The following is a 26,148-nucleotide window of genomic DNA, read 5'->3' on the forward strand; positions in this document are numbered from 1 at the left end:
ACATTCATCACGTGGCTGCAAACGGACACCTAAAAGGTACCGCATGTGCTTTTCCTTTTGTATTATTAGCTGCTATATTTGTGTGGTTACGTTTGGGATTTTGTGACATGTTGTAGAAAGCGAACAGTCTATTATTCTGTGAACAAAAATCCAAACTCACTCTGTTTATGTTGCTGTTATATTATTTGATAGTAATTTTTAGTAGTCAGGATTTGTGTAGTAATTGAAATGCTATAAAAATGACATATTTCCTTTCATATTAATGCAATTACTGTAATATTGGAATTGTAAACCGTTGTACTGTTCCAAAAGTGAATGTAATTATTGTTCTACAAGACCAGATTTACATTTTTTAATTGTGTTACTATTGGTATCGATATAGTAATAAAATATGTGGAGCCAGTATACTAAATAATCATAATCATCATCATCATAATAAATGTAAATAACTCGTGTTCCCTTCCTCAGGGTTAACTTCCGGGTGACGACAACGGAAGTGCTTGTGCTCGAAAGGCGGATCCCTCTCTGCTAACTTGCATCCCCCCTCACACCCCCCTGCTGATTTATTTTCAGCCCTTTTCAGCTTCCTTCCGTATTTTTGTCACCGTCAGGTTCGAACGAAATCCCGTCCCTCAACTTTTGGGCTATTCTTTTACGTCGAGAGGGTTGCTTTGAACCTGTCCGCGACGACAGGAAGACTTTCCCCTCCGCTAGCAACTAAGCTAACTTTTTTATTTTTTGGGTAACACCACTTTTGAGCAGCACACGCACAAAATGGGGGACAAAGATTTGACTTGGGCGCTGAAAACCGGCGACTTGGAAGAGGTGCAATCCATGCTGAAGACGGTAAGAGACAAGCAGACAGGTGCCGATAAGAGAGGGGGGACAATCCGGTGCCGGTGGAGTCACTCAGGCGAGGTTAATGCTCCTCCGACAAGTGGCCGACGTGCCAAAAAGTGCCTTAGCATGCTAACGTTAGCCACGCTGGGCTAGCGTCACTAAGTTGATTCGTGAGCCTTTTAATTGCGGGGATGGAACTGTCACATCATGTCTTTTTATGTGCTTTCTAGCTGTCAGGTCAAAGTACGAGTTTGTTTTTTTTACTGTGAATGTTTGGATATCAGCATTTCGGTAGGTCGCTTAGCTTTAGCATTGTGACGTGCTGTGGGGCGACGTCGCTGACAGGAACGGACCTGTCGTCACCTTACAGCCTTTGTGGTCACTTCTATGAACAGAAAATCCATCGTGAAATGTTATACATACAGTATATGTGATATGCATGCATGCTTGCTTAGGCTATTAACATAAGTAACTAGTATGACGATTAATGTGTGATCCCTACACAGTGGCTGTCAGAAAAGCAAAATCTGCATTCCATGTAGGTGCCAGATAGCGTTGAATCTGGCTCACAATAACTATTAAGTCACATTTGGAACGTGACAAGTGCCGCCACCTCCCATGTGTGTATTGTTTTAGTCATTTTCTGATGAACTAATGGGATGATTTGCAAATATTAGATCTGTCATTTAGCTACCTGAAACGTCAGAGGCCGCACATGCTTGCCTAGCCAAACGTGATCTACAACTGTCATGATGAACAGCCGGAGTTCCATTCTGCTAAGCTGGCCTCAGTTTAAAGCACGAGGGTGGCGTTACCGGTTAGGTCGGTCCGTAGCTGAGAACATTGTCATACCAGTCAGCACAATTGAATTAACTACAAATTCAAGATGAGTGACTTACAAAAATGGTACACTGGTCGAGTACTAGGGCAGTGCTCTCAAACTTTGCATGTCGCAGGAAGTAATTTGTTGCGCTAAACGCTTGCCCAAGTGATGTGGGCAGGAAGCTGGTAGGACTCCCGAGGCGGATTGTTTGTTGATGAACGTGATGTTTGGATCCGTTCGTGTGCTGCCTAATTTGGCTGTCGCAGGAACCTAAACAGAAAGTCAATGATGAGTTTCAATCTGAGTTTGCCGTAGGTCCAGCTCGGTGTCTTAAATGACCTGGGATCTGGTGTTAGCATTTGAGACCCTGCCGTAACCGGATCTACGCCGGTCACACTGATCCACTTTGACGCGTTGAGCCTTTGCTTTCCGCACCTGCGTCGGCACTCTAAACAAGTGATGTCATCGATTTAGGTGCTCTAATGTAAGATTCTTTTTTTTTCCTCCTTCCTCCCTCAGCGTGAAGATGTCAACCGGACCCTGGAGGAAGGCGGCCGGCAGCCCCTCCACTTGGCGTGCGACTTTGGCCAGACGAGCATCGTGGAGTTCCTCCTCTCCAAGGGAGCAGACGTCAACGTAAGCACAATTTTGTCGCCACCTTATTTTTGTTCTGGTCTCAAATAAGCGTCCTCCTCGCAGGCTACCGACAAGCACGGCCTGACTCCGCTGATCTACGCCTGCCTCGAAGGCCACGCTGCCTGCGTCAAGGTCCTGCTAGAAAAGGTCGGTTGATACGGCGACCGTTCGATGAACAGACCCATCGATTGCAGTCTGGTCTCCACGTTGGGGCGTATGCTCCAGCCTGCTGACTGGCGTCGCTCATTCACAGCAGCTCTTGCTGGCAAACAAGAGGCCTTTTGTGTTCCCAGGTGCACCATGGGACTCGACCCCTGCGCTAATACCGCTGAGCCCTTTTCTTTTTTGTGCCAACTGTGCTGTTGTTGCCATGCAGTCGGCGCTTTAAATTTAACCTCAATAGGTGACCCGGTCAGAAGTTGTTTGCATGAGAGTTCTGCGCACACACACGCATGCTTCAAATGAAACGATATTAGTGGCTTTGCCTTCCGGCCGCGCTGAGTGGCACGTGACAAACGCCAGCCAACTTTTCCCGTGTCCTCCATAGGGCGCCGACAAGAACCTCCCGGCCCCGGACGGCAAGAAGCTCGTGGAGGTGGTCGGCGACGACAACATCAAGGCCATGCTCAAGTGATGGCGGGCGGGGGGTACGAGCCCAACGAGACTGGACTCGGCACAGAACCAGGTGGCCCTCTCCTCGCCGCTTTTGTCTGTAAGCTCCAGCGGGGGCTCATCTTACCTGTCTAGTGGTTTTCTTCTTCTCCCACTCCTCCGAGATGTGCTTTCCTCTCTTTTGTAGTTTTTTTATTTTGTTTGGTAAATGGCCACGAGTGGTGGACAGGTGCAGGGTGCGCGCTTCAATAAAACACAAGGCTTATTAGCACTTCAAGTCGCTCTGCTACGTCATCGTGTGTTTTCCCCTCGGCATACTGAATTGTACAAAGGAGAGTTTGGGCCACACTGGACAGAAAGAATTGAAATGTGGAATGAGAATAAAGTCCTATTTCGCGATGGAAAAGAGGAGGCTTTTCGGCAATCATCATTCGTTGCAAAAATAAGACGTCTTTTGGAAAGACTTTTTTTTGTTTTTGTTGATTAAAAAAAGACTTCTCAATAAGTAATTTTTCAGTCCAAAATATGTATTATTGTTCAATTGACACAATTTGTCCTTGATAAATGTTTTAAATCTCGGGGGGGTGGTAGTTGCGCAATTAACTTCTCCAAACTACCCTTTTCCCCCTCAAACACAACTAAAAAAACACTTCACCAAAATAGGACTTATTCTCTCTTTTTCTCCAATGTGGGTTCAAGAGCCTTTCGTAGAATTGCACTGTACAAAAGTCAGCTGAAAGGTTTTTGTTTTGTTTTAATGTAACTACGCCCACTCCTTTTGTATTGCTTACATATCACATTGTCTTTCCCGTATCCATCGACCAATCACCATGCTGGCTAACGACACCAACTAGGAACACTTGAATTATTTTTTACTTATTCTGGTGAGGTTGAGAAAGTCACTAACAGGAAAAAAAAAAAATACTACTAGTCAGTGTCTTGAGAATGTTTGTTTTGCAGTTCAATGGATGGCGGCGGGCACCCCTGTAATATTAAGACCCTTGCTTGTTTTGGTCATTTTTCTCCCCCTCCTTGAATTTGCTTTGGCTACATGTCAAGTCTGCTTGGACGTCGTCATATCGTCCGTCGCTCTCTCTCGGTTGCTTTCAAACAAATAACGGCTACAATGTAAAAATAAATAACAACAACCAAACAAGCGCTCTCCGGCTTTGTTGTGACAAAAAGTCTGTAAAAACAAGAATAAAAATATCCATAAACGTTCACTTCTTCTGAGCCCTTTTTGGTTAAACAGTAGTCAAATATTTTTAGATGTAGAAAGTTTGCTTCTTTTTTTTTAGTGTGATTAAAAAAATGCAGACATCATGATGAATTCTGCATTATTCACTGAGAACTAATGTTGATTCTGCTAACCAAACTTTTTTTCCCCTACGAGTGGATAAAAAGATGCCAATTACCGTTAGCCAGGCTGCCGTTTGTCGTCGGGTCAACACGGGCCGGGGGCGGACGACCGACCCAGCTGTCTGGCCGGGCTCTCGGCGGTGATTGGCAGACGCCGTAATTAGCAGCAGCACGTTAAGCGCCGCTTCCGTTGTGATCAGACGGCTCAACGTGCTGTTTAATGAAGTAGCAAATCCAAATCATTAGCATAATTGATATGGACCCGCCATTGCCTTACGGGCATATTTGCCGCCTCCTCGCCCCCTCCCCCATGCGTTATCGACTCTTATGAGCGATGTGTGACTAATCTCGAACTTCTGTCAGATTGCACCAATTTGCGCCTTGTGCTTTGATTGACTTTCTGCTCAGATGAACTGATCTGATTGTCTTTCCGCAATCCTTTTCCCCTCCTCATTTGCCCCGCATGGTGTCCATGTCGAGCCGCTCTGCTCTGTCTTGGCTCCCCTTCCCTTCCTCTTGTTTTGTTGCACTGGCGCTCCTCCGGGCAGGCTGGCTAATTCAGTTGGAGTCTCTCGGGACAAAAAGATCATGTGCACTCTATTAACCCTTTTGCGGGGGCACCTTACTGTATATTTAATGATTATCGCGGCTCGCTCGGCACACGCCGTTATCGCCACCTCGCGCCCGCCGTAATGAATGTTTACCAAACAGAAGGCTGGATTTGAATGTTTTCCATGTAAGCAAGGTGAGCAATTTATCGACGCGGTCATGCGAATAACAAAACTTGAGAATCGTGGAGGGCGGCCACTTTTCAACGTATTGCACTTTACTTTTTTTTTTTTTTGCCACTAATTAGCAGATTATTGCAAAGTCAGCATGGCGGCATCACGCTGTCTCCTCACCAGCTCTTATTAGTAGACCTTCCTGTCAAACTTTCCCACTCTGCCAACTTTGTAACCTCCCGAGTTCTTTCCTTCACCACCGCCTGCCTATTCATGCAGCTCAGAAAATAGGAATAAAAATGTTCCATGCCTTGCTTCTCATTTCCTGACCTTTGCTTAATGTCTTTCTCAGCTTCCTGCTAATAAACAACATTTGTATCCAGGTGCCAGCAGACAAATGGGCAATCTAATGAAAATGCTGCCACCACACTTGAGGTGCCCGATATACGGTCGGTCACCTGTTTGTTTTCCCAGCTGAGGTAAAAACCAAAAGCGCCACCTGTATAATTGGCATTAAATATGACTTCGCTGTTCACCACCTGTTCTACAAAAAAAAAAAAAAAAAAACAGATGTAAAGTTTCTATTGGTTGGCGGTTATTGATTCCGTATGAGAGAGAGCTTTTTTTCCCCCCGTTGCTCTAACAAGCTGCCCGGCCGCAGGTGGCTTGTTTGTCTTCATTAAAAAGTAAATATTGCTACTTTGATTCACGCCACGAGTCATATTTCCACAGGTACACCTCGGGGACAATTATTCCGGCTAAACGTCCACTTCGGGTGACACTTATTTCCCCGTGCGAGTGCGAAGGTCGAGTCGGTCCGCGTGTCGGCCATCGCGAACCTTCCGGAGGTCGAGTTTTGCTTGCGAGGATTTTCCATCCATTGCCAATCTCTAGCCAATCAGCTTCTTATCTCAACAGTAATTTCCAATTTGGTCTCCAGCTTCCTCCATTTCCAGGTGTTCATCCTTCCAGATGTTCTCCTACCTGTGGGGGTCTCCAGCCAATCATCTTTTCTCATCTTTTCCTGATACTTCTTCTGCCTGTCATTTTTATTTTCCCACCTCGTGTCCAAGCTTTATTATTAGCTTCACTAATTAGCCCCCCCTTGCGCCCACGTTTACCCGTGGTCTGACTAACTACTTCATCATCACTCAATCATCTGCACCGGCTCAATTTTTCTTAAGTAAATATTCATGAACCCTCCTCCCGGCCGCGTTTTATTTCTGGAAGATTCTACTCAGGCCTCGATCTTGTGCGGAAGCCTCTTTTGTCCGTCGCTCCTCTTTCTCCGTTCGGCCTCCACAAGTTGTGCATCTGCCGCCCCGCCGTCTCATTAATTCCGTCCTTGCGCCCTTTTTGGATCCTGACTCACTGACTCGGGGAATCACTGGCTTATGTCAGTTAATGGGCTGTCAAGGCCTCATCACCTCTAGCTCTACTCGCTAATGATGAGTCAGTCGGATGTCTCGTTGGGTATCAGTTGAGCGGCGCCCTTTGCGGAATCCCCCCGCCCCCCCCCACATGCACACACACTCGCTGCGATTTTCGTGGCGTCCACTTTTAATTGCACACAGCCGTCCGCCTCAGCTAATTACGCTGTCACCAAAGTGCGACCGCTACAAATAAAAAGCTTCAATCGGTGAGGCTGATTGGGTCCGATAATGGCGAGATGAAATATCACTTTGCGCCCGTGGAAAAACATAAGGATATTAATTTTAAACTCAAACCGAGTTACTTCAATTGTGTTTGTTGCGTTCCCCTTAAAGGAAGGGGTAAAAAATGTTTTAGATCTTGGAATGATTACTGACTGCTTTCCCATAATGACTGCAGTTTGGTTTTATTTTATTTCCCCCTAGACGTCAATGTCTCCACACTGCCCCCCTGTGGCCAAGGCCACCACTGCGCCCTTACTCATAGCCGGTAGATATACGCATGTGATGTCAGTAAAATGTAATGACAAGCATCACACCACAAACACTGTTCTTGAATTGGAGGAGCGGCACAATGCTGAGAGCCTCTCGACCTTTCCTTGTAATGTCGTATCCGAGTGGGCTTGACTAGTTTTTCCCACTCGTAATCTCCGTGTTTGTGTCTCTCCAAGCTTATGAAAAAAAAAAAATTTCATATCTACTTGTATTGCCGGGTGCAGAACAGCTTGTCGCTCGCTCGCTGGCACGCATGTACGCACACAAAACAAGCGCAGCAGATCTGATTTCCTCTTCGGTCGTGGACTTTTTAAAAGGCAGATAATATTCCGCCGACGTTCTTGAGGGAAATTAAAAAGAGGCGCCGGCAAACAACAAGGCGGCAGATATCAACGTTTAACCCCCACCCCTCTTCGATAAGAGCCCCAAGCAGGCTTTGCTTTCGCTGGAATCAGCAATGAGCGTCTGAGACGCCGGTCACATCAATGACACTTTTACTCCACTTTAGCTTTGGACATGCTCAAAACTTTTTCAATGTTGTTTTTGGGAGAAACTCTTCTGGTAATGTTGGAAAGCAAATCGGCTTCTCGCCGTGTTTGACATTAATGCCAAGAAAAAGCTTCAGGTCCAGGCAGCGTGCGAGCCGCGCCAAAGAGGGAGGTCGGGTCCGGTCCAGACGTCTGATTGGTTCCAGATGACAGACGGAGCGGGGCAAGATGACACGAGACCACGGACGGGTGAGCAGACGCTTCCTGATGGCCTCCGACGTGCTCGTGGTGCTTTTGCTCTTCTGCGGCCTGGCGTCCGCTCAACATCCTCGCTCAGGTGAGGGCGCAGCATTTTCAAATGCTACAAATAAATCATTCTTTGGATTGGAAGGTCTTGTTTCTGACTTTGATCTCCGAAGAATTTCTCGCATAGCTTCTGTCTTGTCACGTGATCCTAAAAACAACTTGTTTGCGTTTGATTGCTGCCAAATGGAGGGAAAAGAGTTCAAACACTCCCAAAACGTTGAACAATACGCTGACGAGAAGCAGAAACAAGTCAGAATCTTGAACTAGCAAGTGTTTTGCCTTTTCTTTAGCTTGTTTGTGGATTGTCACCACAAAAAGGCAACATCGCAGTTGGCGCCCGACTTGAGCTCAGTGAGCCTCGAGGGACCACTCGCCTGCTTTTGCGGGCGGACCGTAGACGAACGCGTTCCCCGGGCGACTTGACGAGATGTCTTCCCTCCCTTTCATCCTCCATTTTGTTTGCCTCCAGCCAAATAGTGCTTGCGTTTAGCTGCACTAATTAGCGTCGCTTTTTTTTGTCTCGCTGGGATTACAAGTTCCCCGCACGGGCATAAGCGCAGCAACCTATGCTAACGTGTTCAATTTTCAAGGAAAAATCATTGGAATGGTCAAGTCTGTTAGCAGGTGGTCTTGTCCATCTTCAAAACTCAATTTTATTATTTTTTTTAAATCAACATTGCTACTTGTGTCAGCTTTGTACCCAGCGGCGTTGCATCCAAAGCATGGTGCACCCTGGCCGCTCGATCCTTCCTTCCTGCAATCTGTGAAAGATGTGGAGCTCCTCTTTGAGGTTAGTGCAGGAAAACCAGGAATATGTTTATTTGTTCTCCACCACAAAATCAAGTTCAATTCTCGTGCTCTTGGGACAGTCAATCGACTCCATTTTCTTTTCAGATCCTTTTGTCCGGAATGACAATCCAGCGCCAAGAGCCGCTCGTCATCCCCGACCCGGAGCTGGCGTCCCTGCGGGGCGCTCGCTCGCTGGAGCTCACCTGCGACGACATCCTCCCCAAGAGCCTCCCGGAGGTCCTGCGTCTGTCCGCCCGGTTGGACGGACGTCGCCACCCTCTGAGCCCGCCGGACTTTGAGAGGACGGTGCTGACGCTGGTCTACGCCGCCCAGACCGCGGCCGCCGCAGCCAACGGGACGGAGCGGCGCCGGGCCTGGGCCGATTCCCTCGTCCGCCTCTTTGGGGCCATCCGGAAGGACCTGGATTTCTAAGTACGAGGTTTTCAAGACACACTTCACTGCATTAGACATTCAGAAGCTGTTTTCTCTTACACTACATGTGCCAGTAATATGTGAAGTATTTCCCCAATGTTCACATCATCACCTCTTCATTTTATTGATGACTGCAGCAATTGTAGCGCAGACGCGGGGAGGAAATGAAAAGAGAAGACAGGATTTTCCTGCCTTTCCTTGAGAAGGATTATTATCAATCTTTGAGGATTATTGATTGATGGTGAGTGAATCATAAAACACTATCATTGACTGTAAGAAAATGTCTAAATATTTCAGATAAACCAGTGTTTCATGCAGTTTGTAGGTTTATTTTTTCACGTATAGATGTAATAACGTGGAGACAGCACCCCCATGTGGCAATTTATTCAAATGGATTCATTACATTTCAATCTGGCCTTTAATAATTTTACATGGATAGAAAAATAGATTAATATACAACATATATTTTTATGATGTACATGTACTACTCAAGTACATCTCAAAAAACAAACTTAATTTCAGTTCTGAAAAAATGTTATTAAAACAACCTTGTAATGTGTCAGGTTTGCAATACATTGCTCGTCCACCTGATGGCGCCATTTCCCAACAGGAGTCGGTGACACGTGTGATTTTGTTTAAATGTGGAATGGCACAGTTACCTGATCATGTGTTTAATCCAGGCTCAGTCTAGCTATTTTATTTTTAATGGCTCATAAGTACAACGTTAATAGCTGTTTTGGCCAGCTAGCTTTAAACTAGCATTGAGGTATGGCCAGCACTTGGTGGTCCTTTGTCCCTGCTTTTGCACGGATTGGGAAAAATGTTGCTTTAACCTTCCGCTCAACTTCCCGATAATCGGCGTGGACGATTGGCCCACCGTAGCCCGATTTCCGATAAGATCTGTCGTGATTACTTTTAACAGCAGGCGCCGTCGCAAACTGATCCAGAGGAGATAACGGGAAAATATCAATTCTGTCACTGACGAGCCGCGCCGTTCCCCCGGGGTGGGATTTTCTTTCTTTGCGAATCTTCCGTGGGTGTTTCCAGTCACTCAGAGCCCCTCATTTAAAGGTCAGGGGTTCACCTTGCGTGTCATCCATTCCACATGTCAATCACAAGTCATAATTAAATTTAGTTGTCTCCTGGAGGCCAAACCCAAGTGTCCTTGGATGGTTTTAAAACAGAAGAGAAACTTTTTACTAGTCCAAGCATGGCAACATGAGAGTTTGGGAGAGACGAAGGAAGGCGTAATGTACACACGGCGCGCAGGCGAGGGGCCGCAGCGTCATCCATCCCGGATAATGTAAACGTCCGACGGTTGGCAAAGAGTGCTTTAAACACGGCGGACGGGCAGGTGGGCGACGCCAAAATAAACCTCCAAGATGGACTGTCTGCCCTGAAGTGGCTATGACCCACTGCCACTCGTCTAAGCGGCCGCAGGAGCCCCTCACGTGCAAACTTACTACCAGACGGAGCTTGTGATCCAGCGTGACCAATGGGCGACTTTCACCGGGTGCAGGGGTTAAGTCGTATCCCTTAGCCGACCTTGGCATTTGATACCGATGCGTGAAGTCTGTTCCCATGTGTCCTCGCCGGGGGGTGACTAGCAATAGAAATCGTGGGCCCACTCAATCCCTGAACTTGTAAACACCTCGGCAAATGAGTTTGTCCTCGAGGTTGCCTCGCCTGTGAAACATCCCCGAGTCCGTCTCGTGTCCCGAGGCGCCGTCCCAGAGGTTCACTCGCCTGAATACCTTCTGTGAGACATCTCCCAGACAGCCTTCAGAAATCAGTTCCTTTGTCCCTGAGGTCCCCCGCAGCCTTCTGTAAAATATTGCCCATCCCTCAGGAGCAGAACGCCTCAAAATCAAAACCTCTAGTTCCTTGGTCAGGTTTGTTTGGCGCAGATGTTCAGTCACGTATTGCTTTCTGTCCGACGCCTTCCACAAATTAGTACGTCTCGTGCCTGCTGCCTTCTGTCAAACATCCCCCAGGCACCCTCCATAAATGAGGTTCAACCTCTCTGTGAAACTGATCAGATGTGACACGAAGCCCCCAGTTGCCTCCTCAAATTTGTCACCTTCTTGCTTTCTCAGACGTCTCCCTGAGGATGATTTCTGTGAAGCATCCCCAGACCTCAATATGAGAACCTCCAGATTGCTCCTCTAATTTTGGCCATCCGCAAGGTTCCCTCCCCTGCCGTACCTCCTGCTTGTTCTTCACAGTGACCCCATTTATCTCCATCCTATCCCGGCCTTAATTAATCAGTCGTTTTGCCATCTTTCAATTAACTTGATGACTTGACCGCCCTGTGGACCTCTCGAGCATTAAGTCAGGATTACTCGGGGTTCTGATCAATAATGAATAGCTGCCGTGCTAAGTAAATGAGCAGGCGCTGTAAAAAGGCAGCATCTTTAATTAACTCTCGCCTCCATAGAGCAAATTAGATGAAGGCTCCTCTGCAATCTGCTCAGGTCCTCCCGTCGTGGAATTTTCAAAAAAAATTGAAAAGTTGGATTTCAAAACATGCTGCGCTGTCATAGTTCATTTGCCCAAACACAACCTCACAATTACTGTCCACCGCTGATTAGAATTAATGATGACTCAGCATGGCTTGTCTACTGTATGAAAGTCAAATTCCATATTGAATATACACGACTCGCTTTGATTAGATTCTCCCGACGTGTGTAGCGGACCGGCTGGCCGTGTGGGAATGCAAATGAAATGCAAATGCGGCGCGCACAAAACAAACTGTCAAATGTGCCTTGATTATTGCGCTAACGCAATCAGTCGCGCTTTGATGGGATGCAAAATGAAAGCCAGATGCCTCTTGGGCCTGGCACAGGATCTTCTCCACGGGGGGATGCTCCAACCGCGACAAGAAAACCCATAAGGCGAGCATCCGTCAAGCACGTGGAAAGATCCCACCTGTGAGTTTACCATGACAGTAAAACGGGAGGGGGAGGGGGGGGCGTTATTTAGCTGTGATGTGGGGATTGAAGCATCAATCTTGCGCATCTGCAAAGCCACTCTGGCCTGAATACATCTACATGTGCTCCATCGTAAAAAAAAAAGGAAGAAAAAAAAAAAACCACGGCTGATGACGCCGTCCAAGTCTGTTTTTGATTACTCAACCTGGTAAAGTTTTGTGCATCAAAGAGATGTCTAAAGTAAGTGCAGCGCACTTTATGAAAGCACGTAGCTCAAATGATAGCTCCAGTGTGACTTACTTTAAGCAGCAAACTCGCACAGGCTTCCATTTTGATATGCCTGGAGTTCCGCCTGCATCAAGCTTCAGCCCACTTGACTTTCGATCTTTGTTTTGTTTTTTTAATTCGAGCGATAGTAATCAAGAATGGTACGCTGATTGTGTGGCATTTGTTGATTGATATCATTAGCTATATCATTATTTAGAACAACAGGTCGGTCACCCGATACTGAATTTTTCACGAGCTAACTGCGATGAATGTGGGAAGAATCGCTCCTTTGTCCGCTTTGCTTTGCTTGGTCCACGAGTTGCTGCTGCGCTCATCTCCTTTGTTTTGCCTCCAAAAAACAGCTGGAAAAGAGGCTTGATATGAACATTCCACATCAATGAGGAATGTGGAACCCAAACAAGGAGCACGCTGGCATCCATCCAAAAGCATAATAAAAATTCACACCTAATCAGGGAAGCAGATCCTCAAGATAAAACCAGATGATCTCACTTGAAGGTCCACCTGCTTGTTTGAGTCGATCCGACATTAAAAACTCTACTTTCGATCCCTGTTTCCCACAGGCCCGATTAAAAACGGTTCCAAAAGCAGCCACCGCCTTATCGCCACCTCTTGTGTTTTCCCTGAGAGTAGAATCCCAAATATGCAAATACAAGTCCAAATATTTATGGGTTTTTTTTGTTTTGTTCAAAATCTGAATTTGTCTGTCACTAACAATGGTGAGGGGGAAGAAAGAGCGTCTTAACCGCAGCAGGCTAGCTATCGAGTGAAGTTTGTCGCCGCACATGAGGTTCCAACGTTCCGCCGCTGATGCAGCAATTTAGCAGGAATGTAGTGTGAAAGTGGCAGAAGAAATTCATTGGCAAATTGCTTGAAAGCTCTTGCTGTCTTCTCAATGGGAGATGGGAGGGGGCGAGGAGGCGTAACAGGACACCCGCCCCTCGCTGCTTCTTCTCGCTCTCCTCCTCTCTCAGCTCAGTTAACTCCGCTCCAGAAACGAAACGGCTCCCTTCTCCGAGACCTGGGACTTGCTTGAATATTTTTGAAAAACGATCCCGCTTCACCTGGATTAGGAGAGGGGGGCGGGGACGCCTCTGAAAGGTGAGCGTGTCTTTCCAGATGGGCGATCAGGCGGCGTCAGGTGCATTTCTGTGACTTTTCCACGGCATCTCGTCAACTTTGCTTCAAGTTCAGGGAGCAAATATGAACATGTGCTGTGAGGTGTGGCGTTCGCGCTGTCGTTCACTCAGCTATTTTTATGATGCTGGAATGTTTCAGGAAAAGCAGGCAGAGATGTCTCGTTAGGACGTTTTCAGGCTGCAAGGCTTGACGTACCCCAATTGGACGTCCCTAATTGTGTCACTTTGGATGTCCCGAGGTGCGGCCTGGCGGGTTCAAGGGGTGGGTGTTTGTTTGTTCGTTTGTTCGTTCGGGGAAATGACTGGGGCAGCTGTGCATGGGAAGTTCAATAGCCAGAAATTGTGTGAGAGGGCTGAGCAGATGTCAAGCAGGCTCGGAACGTCACCGCCTTTGGACAACTGGAAATCACATTGGCAACGGTTTTGGGAGTCGAGCAGTGTGGGAACCAAATTTGGAGGTGGATTTTTTTATTGTTTCGGGAAATGAACATTGTTTTTTGTGAAATTGATTAGTAACCATATGCGAGAGCAGAAGAATTACAATATGACTGCTAATTGGAAAATTCGACAGGTCAATTGTGTTTTTTCCACACTGACCTCATCCATCTGGTGCAGTGGGAACAGCAAATTCCCCAAAGTGTTCCCCTCCAGTATAATTGAAAACTTGATTGATGGAGGCGTGTCTGTCCCAATATATATATTTTTAAAGTGCACTAAAAGTTTCATCGCCTTGTTGCAATCATCAATGTTTCAGTACGCATACATAAGCCATGAGCGTAGAGATCCACCTGCTTGTAAAAAAAATATTTTTTGTATGCTTGTAAAAGGCTTTGCGTTTTTTGAGCCTCAACGGCGCTACGGTTCGCTACCTGCCGCTCGTCAATAATTAAGTTCTGGACCCAAAACTGGGGATTGACTTCATCCATTTTTTAGGAGCGGTCCTTGTGCAAAAGATCGGAACGGAATGGAAGATGACACGACGAATATAGTGTCATGATATTCAAATATGGCTTTTTTAATAAGATATCATTGTTTGAGGTGTTAAAAAAAAATGACCACATCATTCTCGCTAACTTGAGTATTTGTTTCAGGCGGTGCCGTCCCGTCCGGGTCAGCCATGAGCCAATCATCGTTGTCGGCCATGCCGCCGGTTCTTCTCGTCCTCCTCGTGAGCGTCTTCTCCGGCGCCGGCGGCCTTCCTCAGCCGCTGCCCCGAGTCTTCCTCTCATTTGACGGTAAGCCCATAAAAGATGAATGCCTCTGCGCTTGCCACGTTTTGCCCGGCGGTGCCTTCATTAGCCGAGTACACGGCTCGTGGATTCATTAGTAGCGCGAGTACACAGCCGGCGGCTTTCACGCAAATTGTTTGTTTTTCTTGCTTTATCTGTTTAATATCGCAGATTGCGCAGGCACGGGCGGCGGCTGGCGTCCCGCCGAGAGTTGCACCGCCGCGACCTGCTCCTCGTTAAATTTTAATCCTCTTGGCTTTTTGTTTTATTTAATTTCCCAGATGTAGAATGCCGTGTGAATATTTGAATTGAGGGCGTTTGTGGGTCAGCTCGAGTCATAAAGTCATCAAGTTAGTTTGGGAAAGTGATTTAATGATGCGATATTTTGTTCCTTTTTTTAGCTTTCATAATTCTATTTCTGCATCCTGATGGTGCAATTCTATTCTTTATCATGTCTATGTTCTACTTCTACCGAGTAATACATTTTGGGAACGGACGGTGTCTGTTTACCCGCCTTAAAATTAGCGTTCAAACAAAACGCTAGCAAACTCCGGGCCTGCTTCTGTTTAGAGTGAGATGCCTGCACGGTAGCGCTTTGTTTAATTACATCAGCGTGTGCGACGTTGGCGTGGAGAAGAAATAAAAAAAATGAAAAAAGAAAGCACACGCGCCACAAAACGAATGTCGAGATCAAGCATCTTTTTTGCACGTGCTAACGCTAACTCATGGCGATGATTTGGGTTAGCCGCATTTCTTGTGCGGCTTTAATTGCGGCTTGCCGCGGGAAGCCTCGTGTAAGTAAGCACTGCCAGGCCAGAGAAGGAATGTCGGAGGCAGCAACTTCTCAGCGGGGGCCAGGGGGGGTCCCGGCGTCAACCGAGCCGCCTTGGGGTCGGATCCGGTGTCAGCCGAGAGGATATTTCAGAGCGGCCCAACGCCTCGTTTATTGATTATTTTCCTTGCGTAACGACCAGGCTATCATATCGAAGAGTGATCTTTGCTGGCCACCCAAAATTGCCCAAGATAGGCGTGAGTGGTGCGAGTTGACGTTTGGTGGGAATTTCAGGTGTTTGTTTGGAATTGAGCGGCCCCGATTTGGATCATTTGCTCTCATGAGTGATCTCGCCGTAAGCTGCTCAAGGAATGTTTATTTCAAAATCCAGAGTTCACCTGCTGGGCGGACTCCGTGCCGACTGATTGATTATGCTGCTAGATTTCACCTCGTTTTTTTTTGTTTTTTTTATCATGTCAGTCAGAGCTCGCGTGTGCTGAAAACATCTTTGTGCTGAGTCACTGCACCAGCACGCACTTTACAAGCGAAACTAAACAGTCCCCAAATTTAATGGCTTCCATCCCGCTCAGACTCGAAACGCCTGGTTTGTTAGCCATGCAGGAATTTCTGGCAAGAATCCTCCACGTGACAGCAATCTCCTGTATTTTTAATCTTCTCCTTTGGCCATTCAAATGAGGCAGAAGCGAGTGTTGTCCCTTCCCCTTTCGTCCCACCCTCGCGCAATGGCTTAAAAAGGACGAGCAGATGAGCGATCATCCGGTTACAGAGACGTTAGCTTGGGGGCGGCACGCAGAGGTCCCGGCAGGTCGGCTAAAGTTCAAAGGTCAAGAGGCCGGCGGGCGCTGACGGCCCTCAACCTTGGACGTCTTGCTTCTGCTTTTCCCTTTCTCCAAATGACCTTCATCCTGCTTCTGATTGGCCCTTATGTCCTCACAGTGGAGGTTTATGTCGCCATCTGTTACCTTGGCACACATATGACGGCATTTTTTATGGCCAAACGTTTTTTTTTCTTGTGAGAGGGAAAGATGCGTGCGACCTGGCTGCTAATTGGGGAACGTCGGGATTATAAACCTGGCGAGCTTTTTTTTTTTCCTTTCCCTGTTGGCTTGACAATGAAGGAGCCGTTGGATGGGAATAGGCTTATCTTATTGACAGTTGGCAGCAGTCCTCAAGCAGGATGTTGATGAATGAAGACGTTTTGTCACGAGTGCTGTAGGTCCACTTTCCCGGGAATGCCGTCTGACGCCACACTTCCTGGGTGGTCGGTCCCGCCTGATCGTGCCACATGCCAAGAGTGCCATTTTTTATCTCTTGAGTGGCTGTCACTGGCCGGATGACAGTCTGGTCTGCTTTGGCAAATTTTCTGCTCCAGGGTCCAAAGTCATAATGTTGCCATCACATTCCCATAAAATGTTATGAGAATAAATTTGCATTGTTTTGTATTTAGCAAAAAAAGAAACGAAATGAAACTCTTCAACATAGTTGTTTAACACCAAGACGATGCCGAGTTGCGTCAAATTACACTTTTGTCTCAATCCAACTTCAAGATCCTTTTTCTGTGTTGGAGCGCTCCAAAACTCCCGCCTCCAACATGAGCAGAATTCCTAGCCAGCAAACGTGTTCTTTTATGGACTTGCCGACGCTTCAAAGTCGCTTGTTTACCAGCACTCGGACATGTTTGGAACCCCGTCAAGTCCTAACACATTTTGGGGAAGGCCTTGCCTCCTCCCTGCACTTTCTGCTAAGTTGACCATTTTGGGGGACTGGACAGACAGGGGGGGGGGGTCAACTTGTCCTTTCCGCTCCCCCCGCTGTGGTCGCCGCAGCATCGGATCCTCTCGGATTTTATTATGGCGGCATTTCACCGAGGGGTCAAAGTCCCACCTGCCCGCATGCGTAATAGAAAAGCCGCCAACTGTCAGAACCCGTATGGCCCACTTCCCCTTCATTTGTTCTGTTTTGTGTCCCCCCCCCCCCCTCCTCCCCTTCCCGTCTTTGGCTTTGCACGAACTCCTCCTTGCGTGATGCCAACACGCTTGACTAACGGAGCAACACGTGGGCCCGAGAAACTCTCACGGCATGAAAAGCCAAACAACAAAAAATCTTGTTGTCCGGCCAGGGAATGTGGGAAACGTACGCGAAATGGAATGTCGGCGTGGTGCCGGATGACACCGGACTCGCCGCCGCGTCGGGCTCGTATCCGAGGAGCCACGGGCGATTTGCGCCCCAACCTGCGGAATGTTTTGAAGGGAACTAAAGATAATGAGAAGCCCAATAGGAAGTGTCTTGATTTTGATTCCTCTAAAAAAAAGTTGAAAGGCCAGCAAAAGATATATATATATATATAAACCACGCCAAACCGGACTTTGTGGATCCCCCTTGGAGTCTTTTAATGGACTGACTTTCCGGATAAATTGGACAACATTCCTTCCAGAGTATTGCAGTGATTTCTGGTGCGGCCATTTTGGCCAGACTGGCTTGAAAAGCTCCCCACAAAATGGCAAGTGTTGGTTTTGCTGGCATTTTTTGGGGCTTGCGGTTGGATTGTGTCCTTCCTTGCAGGGTTTTTGAGTTGAACGTCCTCAAGCATTCCTCGTCGTGTTCGCAGGGGCAAAAGTGAGGAAAAATGAAGTCAAGTTGGAGCGTGTCGGAGATGACTTGGCGCAATTCTGCCTCGTTTGTGTGTGTGTTTTCAATTTAGCGTGGCTTGCTCACACCCTGGCAGGCAGGCAGGCCTTTTTAATATTCCCCTCATCTGTTTGAAGTTAATGTGGCGTTTTACTGTGACTTTGCTTCGCAGTTAAAAGGTAAGTTAAAGAAGTTGTACTATTTATCTTTCGTGTTGAGTTGACGTGAAAGTGGCTCTTCAAAACTGCAAAATAGTTCTTGGCCATATTGCAAAGTGAATCACCTCAAAATGGCGCCTTTCAAGTAAAATGGCAATTTTACTGTTTTCTAGTCTGCGGTTCTTGAGACTTTTTCGTGGGTTTATTCCTGATAAACGTGTCTACTAAATTTCATGTTGCAAAGTGAAACTGACTTTGTTTGTTGAAAAATTCCAGTAACAGCCACAGCTCAAGAGCGCAAGGAATTGTGGGAAAGCATTCAACCTTGAAACACTCGAGCCTCGCCATCGCAGCCACTTGACGCTAAAACAAAAAGTGACTTTGGCGTTCCGATTGAAGGATCCATGAATATTCATGAGGCTGAAGAGCGAGCGCTTTATCTTTGGCAGCCAATAGGCTGGAAATAGCCGGTCTGGGAATGTTTACTCGCCGTGTGAACAATGGGCGCCTTTAATGAGCACAAGAGGTTGTTTTTTTTCCTACTGTAACGTCGCTAGCACGCATCCGCCAAGTCATTGACTCAACTCGGAGAAAATGAAAATAAATACCAGCTTTGTTTTCAGTCAGATCAAATGGAGGCCTTCAGGTCATGGTGGACTTTCTGGATAGAAATTTTATTCTTAGAGTCCGGTCTTTATTTGTAGGTCTTACCTTAAGGACAAAAATGGGCTGCAATGGCTCCTAATTTCCAATGAGTACCTCAGGGGTCATGCTTAGGTACCCTTGACCTTTACACTTAGAGATTTTGTTCTTGCACGGCAGAGCTGGAGAGCGCCGCCTTGTCGGAGCACTACACGCTCTCAGACAGGCCCATGGACTACCGCATCCTGCACGTGGACGAGGACCAGGACCGGATGTACGTTGGCTGCAAGGACCACGTGCTCTCCATGGACATCAACAACATCACACACGCGGTGCAAAAGGTCTGTCTCGTCATTTATTAATTTTCTGAATTAGACCCATTTTAACATAGTTGAATTGATTTAATCAACATTGGGTCAGGATTCTTGTTGTGTGATCCCAGCTCGCAAGGAACAAAGTGTGTTTGTGTGCTGAAAAATTCTTCAGTCATTTTATGTAAATGACATCCATGTTGACAAGCGTTGGGGGTGCTCCAAAAGTGCCATTGAAGCATCGGAGCGCGCCGACGCTTCGCCGAGGGAGCTCTCGACGAGCGTAATGGACGGCGCCAGGCACGGCAACAGATGGGAAAGCGTTTGCCATGCGCCACCTTTTCCTGTCCCTCAACATGTGTTCCCCCCTTTAATTTCATCACAGCTTCACATTTGCATATTCATGGTCGTCTGTGGGCGCCGTGGTGGGGATGGCTTCTCACCATCAATTAGCTTTTTGTGTGTTTTGCAGGTGTTTTGGCCCGCGTCGACAAGCAAGATTGACGAATGCCAAATGGCTGGAAAAGACCCCACGGTAATTTAGCTATCTTTTCATTTAACTTTTTTTTTTTTTTTTTTTTTTACCTGCTACAATGATTACATTTTGTTTTCAATGGTAACGAATATCTTTTATTTTTGTTTTTATTCAACCCCAAATAAAGTAGATTTTTTTTTCATTTTTATATTCACATTTTTCTTAGTATTTGTTGTACAATGGCGATGACTAATGAGAAACGGGGGAGTCTTAACATCATTTCTTTTTATTTATTTATTTTTTGTGGGAGCAGCGATATCTCTTTCAGCTGTTGTCGGATTTATCTTTTGGAGCGCTTCAGGACTTTGCCCTCCGGGACTTCCTTTTTTCTCTCCCATCTGCTTGTCCACCGCGTAGGCTCGGTCCACATGTGTCCGGTCCGGCAGCAGATGTCCGCAGGGTCATCTGGGCGAGGCGTGTGAGGCCTACTGGGGCAATCAAAGCTTCGGAATTTTTTTCTTTTTCTAATGAATCGCCGCGCTAAAGATCTTGACGATCCACCGCCGTCTCCGCTCAGCTTTAATTGGCACGGGAAACGTTTCAGACAAATAAATGAGGCTACACGTGTCGGGGAGATTTTATTTTCCGTCCGTCCGTCAGTCCGTCATCTCCCGAGTGACTGCAGCTGGACTCGGGGAGAAGCGCTCTTGACTGCAGACGCGCTGCCGCAAATATTTGGCGGAGACGCTCTGGATCGCAGCGTCTCTTTAATCCCTTCGTTTTCTCGCGCGCTCCGCCCGCCCGCCCGCCTTCTCGTTTTTCAACCCTCACTTTTTCCATATCCGACCGCCGGGATATTCAACTTGGCTGCTTGGACTTGGGATTCTTAACCCCGCTCGCGCACGCACGCACACACATACTTCCTGATCCAAGGCTGCTCTTCCCCGATAAAGTGGAGTGGATCGTGGATGAATTGGAATGCTGTTTTGGAAGGCGGATGGATTGTTAAAAGCGCTCGAGTGAGCCAGGAAAATGACACGTGCAATAAAGCATGAAAACATCAAATAGCTCGTCATGATTGATGACAAAACATCACAAACATGATTGGATGCTGATTTTCACTCAATAGGACAAAAGAGAGCCAGCCAAATGCATGTGATGCAAGTTTATGCAGTCAAGCCTTAAGAGAAGACTGACTCCCAATATTTTTGTTTGATTTTTTATTTTATTTTTTTCTCACCAGCACGGCTGCGGCAACTTCATCCGGGTAGTGCAGCCGTACAACCGAACGCACCTCTTCATGTGCGGCAGCGGCGCCTACAGTCCCGTCTGCGTCTACGTCAACAGGGGGCGCCGGCCGGAGGTAAGCAGACCCCATTGGGCCGCCGCTCCCGCGCGTCACTTTGATGGCAGAAGGCAGATGGCACGGCTTGTTACCGTGGCGACTGTGCCGTCACAGTTCCCAGGGCGCCTCGGGGGGATTTGGGGGCTCAAAGGGAAGATTTGATTTGTTCTGCAGCTTTCTGTCAAGACTCGACAAGTCATTTGTGTGATATTTATGGCCTTCTCCTGGCTCTCTTTGCGACAGGAGCAAATATTTCACATTGACTCCAGGTCCGAGTCGGGAAAAGGGAGGTGCTCCTTCAACCCGGAGGTCAACACAGTTTCCATCATGCTCAGTAGGTTGCAACACGCGCAATAAATCACACGCAAATATTTGCGCAATAAAATGGACATCTATGTCAGCCTTATTTTAAGTTGTATATTTTCAATGAATGCATTGTTTTGCCATTTTTTAAATTAACTTATTTTATTTATATATATACATTTTGTTTCTTATTTATCAAATCTTTTTAGCATGCGTTGCATTTTTCATCCATTGAAATTTTGTTCAACATACCCAAATGAAATCCTACTCGTCAAATGAAAAGCAACTACTTCTGGATCTTTCGGACTCTCAATGGCGCTGTTTGTTGTCCTTTCAGATCAGGAGCTGTTCTCCGGCATGTACATCGACTTCATGGGCACGGACGCGGCCATCTTCCGCAGCCTGACCAAGAGGAACGCCGTGCGCACGGACCAGCACAATTCCAAGTGGCTTAGCGGTACGCCCTGCGGGACGCCTCGCAATCTGAACCCGTTTTTTATCGGTGGCGTTCTTTCAATCAGAGCCCATCTTCGTGGACGCCCACCTGATCCCGGACGGGTCGGACCCCAACGACGCCAAACTGTACTTCTTCTTCCGCGAGAGGCTGACGGACAACAGCGGCAACACCAAGAACATCCACAGCATGGTGGCGCGCGTCTGTCCAGTAAGTGGCGCCGTTGAGCGTTTTCTCTCGCCGAGACGTGGGTCGGACGAAAGGCTCGTTCTCCTTTTGCAGAGCGACATAGGAGGCCAGCGCAGTTTGGTCAATAAGTGGACCACCTACCTCAAGGCCAGGATGGTTTGCTCCGTTCTGGAGGAGGACGGCACGGAGACTCATTTTGACGAGCTGGGTGAGTCCGGCCGGCGCTTAACGTTTCCTCCTTGACTGTGTTGAAACTTTGCACGGGCCATTAAAAGCCACACACGCGTCACAGCGGCACCGACTTTTCCAGATTTTTGGCACCAATTTCAGCCAATGTTTGTGTGTTTGCTCCCTGCAGAAAGTGTGTTTTTGCTGGAAAGCGAGCATCCCAAAGGCCTGCTGGTGTTTGGAGTCTTCACGTCCACCAGGTGAACTAACATATTTTTGATTTTTTTCTTGCATTCGCTTCCATCGCAGCACGTCTCGGCTGGCGCTTTGCTTGACGCGTGCGATTTTGATTGCTTCTGTCTGCGCGGCTCGCCTTTCAGCGTGGCCAATGGTCAGGGGCGCGTCACCTGATCCGCGTGTTTTCATGTCTAATTGAGTCGGCATGCTCCACGTCCAAATCCGCACGGTACAATGTGCTTCTGTTCCCCCAACGTACTCCGACGAATTAAATGTAAACGTGCGCGGCGACCTGGTGTGACCTTTTCTTTTTTTTTTGGGGTGCGCTCCCCGCAGCTCCGTCTTCAAAGGCTCGGCGGTGTGCGTGTACAACATGGCCGACATCCTCACAGTCTTCAACGGGCCCTTTGCTCATCGAGACGGACCCAATTTCCAGTGGGTGGCCTTCCAGGGACGAATCCCGTACCCCAGACCCGGAACGGTGAGCTAGCGCGCCGTATTTTCTCGCCTGTCGCTCAAATTTGATTTTGCGGGGGAAATAAAGCCATCTTTGGTCATTGTCCAGTGCCCCGGCGGAGCTTTCACGCCCGACATTCACACCACCAAAGAGTTTCCGGACGACGTGGTGAACTTTGTGCGCAACCACCCCATCATGTTCAATCCCATCTACCCGGTGGGCAGGAGACCCCTGGTGGTCCGCACCGGCGCCGACTACAAGTACACAGCCGTGGCCGTGGACCAGGTGGCCGCCGCCGACGGAAACTACCATGTGCTCTTCCTGGGAACCGGTACGGATTTGACTCTGACATCTTGCCCTCAGTCATTCATTTTTTTTCCCGAATGAAGTAAAATATTCTGTCATTTTTAGTCCTGTCAGGTTTGGACTTTTTTTATGTTTATATTATTATATTTATATATTATATGTATATTATTAAATGTTATTTTTGTATTGTTTTTTTATAATGTGTAGTTTTTCAGGGCAGAACAAATCAACTTGTTCTTGCCGAAGAAGAAAAACAAATTTGAGCATGTGAAGCGAGGACGGCGCCGCCCTTTTTGTCCACATCCACGCTTCCCCACTGTTTGACAGCCGTTTTGTTTCTTCAGGCCGGATTCTTGAGCGGCGGCCAGCTCTTGACACTCAGTGCTCCTCTTTCCACAGACAAAGGAAGCGTCCAGAAGGTGATTGCCCTGCCCACCAATCAGTCCCTGCACAAGGATCTCATCCTGGAGGAGCTACAAGTCTTTAAGGTCTCACCTTGTCTTTTTTGATGATAGCCAGGCAACTGGATTTTTTTTGCAGCAGCAGCAGCAGCTTTGTATTATTAACTTGTGCGGCTGGGCTGCAGCTGCATGTCCTACTTTGAAACCACAGAGCGTGTGTTTCCACTTCCTGAATGTCCAATGTGTGTCATTTCAACTTTGTGGGCCTCCCCCTCCTCCCCTTCCAGAACCAAGCTCTGGTTACCAACTTGAGAATCTCCTCGAAAAAAGTAAGCCTCTCGGTCCTCTCAAATGTCGGCGGGTTGAGGCCAGGAGCTGACCATGTCACTCTCGCGGTGTTTGCAGCAACAACTGTACGCGAGCTCGGAGCTAGGCGTGTCGCAGGTGTCGCTGCACCGCTGCCACGCGTACGGCTCGGCCTGCGCCGACTGCTGCCTGGCTCGAGATCCGTACTGCGCCTGGGACGGACTCAGCTGCTCGCGCTTCTACCCCAGCGGAAAAAGGTGTTTACTTTTGGTGGCCCGAGCGGTTTCACAAAGCGGAATTGTTCTCAGACTTCTTGATGTCACTCTTGAACAATGAGATAAATTCGGATAAAAATAGAATGGTGGCGCTGGGACACGAGTGGACCGTTTGAAGGCGCACTTGACAGTGGAAACGCTTTTAGCGTGCGCAGACATAACACAGACGAGCGGGTCGGGTCGGCATTGACGCAGGTCCGCCTGACCTCGCTTTGCTTTGCTTTGCTTACAGGAGGAGCAGGAGGCAAGACGTCATGCACGGAAATCCGCTCACCCAATGCCGAGGATTCAACCTGAAAGGTGACTCGAAGCGTTGGGAAATGAAAAGACCCGGCTGGCCGGGATTACAAAGTTCTTTTTTTTGTCCGTTAGCATATCGTAACGCGGCGGAGATGACGCAGTACGGCGTGCGCAACAACACCACTTTCCTGGAGTGCCTGCCCAAGCCGCCTCAGGCGTCCATCCGCTGGCTCATCCACAGAGACAACGACAGGAGGAAGGAGGTCAGGTGATGTCCGACTGTCCCGGCGTCCAATCCAACGACAGCTTTCCCTTTGGCGCCAAACAAATGAAATTCCTCCATTTATGGCCGTCCGGCCATTTTGCGAACCTCAGGTGAAGCTGAGCGAGCGCGTGCTGTCCACGGAGCACGGCCTGCTCATCCGCTCGGCCCAGCCGTCCGACCAGGGCCTCTACTACTGCCTGACCACCGAGAACGGCTTCAAGCGCACCGTGGCCAAGATCCGCCTGCGGGTGCTGAGCGCCGCCGCCGCCACCGCCGGGGCGCTGAGCGAAAGGGGGCGTTCGGCGTGGCCCTGGGCGGCGGCGGCGGCGGTGAAGGCGTCGCCGGAGGCCGAGAGTGTGGCCTTGCAGCAGTTCTGCAAGGAGAGGAAGGAAAGGGAGGAGCTGCAGGAGCAGCAGAAGAGTGTTTTGCACCCGCCGCCAGGGCCTCTCAGGGGGGACTTGGCCAAGCTCAAGCCCCTGCTGGATCGCAGGAAGAGCCGCAACAGGCGCAATCACCTCCCGGAGGACTGACGGCATGACAGACGGACGGCCAGGAGGCAGGCGGGCGCCGCTTGGAGCGCCACCAGCAAAACGCAAGAGCAACAGTCAGCATGGATCCTTTTTTGCCGTGTGGGGATTAAAGAGACACACTTGAAGAGAAGAAAAGGCAGAAGAAGATGGATGCATGCATGCTTGACTCAATGCTGCCAAGTCTGCCTAACAATCCAGATGAAAATTAGCAAATATTTATTTGTGTGACGCATGCTCAAAGATTGTCTTGTTCCGACTTGGACACAATGCGGAGCAGGGGCTCTCAAACTTGAGGTAAACAAATTGCAGTTTATTTTGGTGGTGAGAAAAAAAAGGTTTAATAGTGTTTAGAATCAATTATTATTTTTTCCCCAGAAAAAAAGTTTAAAGACCAAATACATCGTCTATAACGTTTTACTCTGAGAATAAAGTTGTATTTTTAAACACCTTTATTCTCTTAAAAAAGCAGCTGCAGTCTCAAAAAAGTACACAAAGACTGAACTCATGCATAATGATAGGACATGTTGTCATCATTTTTTTTGTAAGTATTTTGCAGACCCCCAGGTGGTCCGGGGACCCCAGTTTGAGAACCACTGAGGTAGTAGCACACTCTTCGCCAGGTTGTGAATGCGTCATGTAGATAAAGACGACATGATCTTATTTAATGTGAATACGCGCTTCCTGTGTGTAAATACGACCGTGTCAGCAATTTGCAGACTTCATTTGAATGTGTCACTTTTTGCAGATCATCAGATCATGTGGATGAGGACGAGGCTTTCCGAGATTGACGTAAGCAGACCTTTGTATTTATTTGTGACACTGATGGCCTGAATAAATAAAGAAATGTTTAGCTGAGATTGCGTTGCTGTGAAATGTAAAGCTAGCATAACGCCTAACCTGCTGTGATTCTGTTCAATTTGCGCTTACCCGTCCCTACATTTCAATTATTGTAGGCCTTTTCACATACTCCGTTTCAATCTTTATGAGTTATTCTCGAGTTACGTTTCCGGTCGTGTCTGTTTGGTGCTAAGCTAGTGCTAGTTAGCGTTGGTTTTCTGGGTGACCTTTTTCAGCGTTGATGTACAGTATCAAAGTCTCGCATTGGAATACGAAATGTACTCTTTCTGGTCACGTCGAAGCGAGGCCATCA

General features: G+C 47.8%; 3 protein-coding genes across 4 annotated transcripts; all 3 read left to right on the top strand.

The window, feature by feature from the left end:
* The first annotated feature begins 490 nt into the window (after positions 1–490).
* mtpn (myotrophin) lies at positions 491–4,134 on the top strand. The gene is made up of 4 exons (XM_088367492.1): positions 491–846; positions 2,183–2,299; positions 2,363–2,446; positions 2,847–4,134. The coding sequence occupies exons 1-4, from the start codon at positions 775–777 to the stop codon at positions 2,931–2,933; spliced, it is 360 nt and encodes a 119-aa protein (XP_088223618.1). The 5' UTR covers positions 491–774; the 3' UTR covers positions 2,934–4,134.
* A 151-nt stretch (positions 4,135–4,285) lies between these two features.
* Positions 4,286–14,509, top strand: fam180a (family with sequence similarity 180 member A). The gene is made up of 5 exons (XM_088367486.1): positions 4,286–7,742; positions 8,404–8,501; positions 8,606–8,932; positions 9,070–9,173; positions 14,378–14,509. The coding sequence occupies exons 1-3, from the start codon at positions 7,634–7,636 to the stop codon at positions 8,930–8,932; spliced, it is 534 nt and encodes a 177-aa protein (XP_088223612.1). The 5' UTR covers positions 4,286–7,633; the 3' UTR covers positions 9,070–9,173; positions 14,378–14,509.
* Positions 13,330–25,853, top strand: sema3c (sema domain, immunoglobulin domain (Ig), short basic domain, secreted, (semaphorin) 3C). 2 transcript variants are annotated; one of them, XM_088367459.1, is made up of 18 exons: positions 13,336–13,744; positions 14,378–14,521; positions 18,917–19,077; positions 19,520–19,582; positions 20,766–20,885; positions 21,111–21,201; positions 21,508–21,627; positions 21,692–21,834; positions 21,907–22,021; positions 22,172–22,241; positions 22,555–22,699; positions 22,784–23,006; positions 23,381–23,469; positions 23,670–23,711; positions 23,788–23,945; positions 24,196–24,263; positions 24,336–24,466; positions 24,579–25,853. In XM_088367459.1, the coding sequence occupies exons 1-18, from the start codon at positions 13,516–13,518 to the stop codon at positions 24,996–24,998; spliced, it is 2,532 nt and encodes an 843-aa protein (XP_088223585.1). In that variant the 5' UTR covers positions 13,336–13,515; the 3' UTR covers positions 24,999–25,853. The 2 variants fall into 2 exon arrangements, with proteins under 2 accessions (XP_088223584.1, XP_088223585.1); XM_088367458.1 differs by having other exon boundaries at positions 13,330–13,744; positions 24,196–24,466.
* The last annotated feature ends 295 nt before the right edge of the window (positions 25,854–26,148 follow it).

Source organism: Syngnathus floridae, chromosome 22, assembly GCF_059516105.1.
Source record: "Syngnathus floridae isolate MCC-2025c chromosome 22, RoL_Sflo_1.0, whole genome shotgun sequence".
Taxonomy (NCBI): Eukaryota; Metazoa; Chordata; class Actinopteri; order Syngnathiformes; family Syngnathidae; genus Syngnathus; species Syngnathus floridae.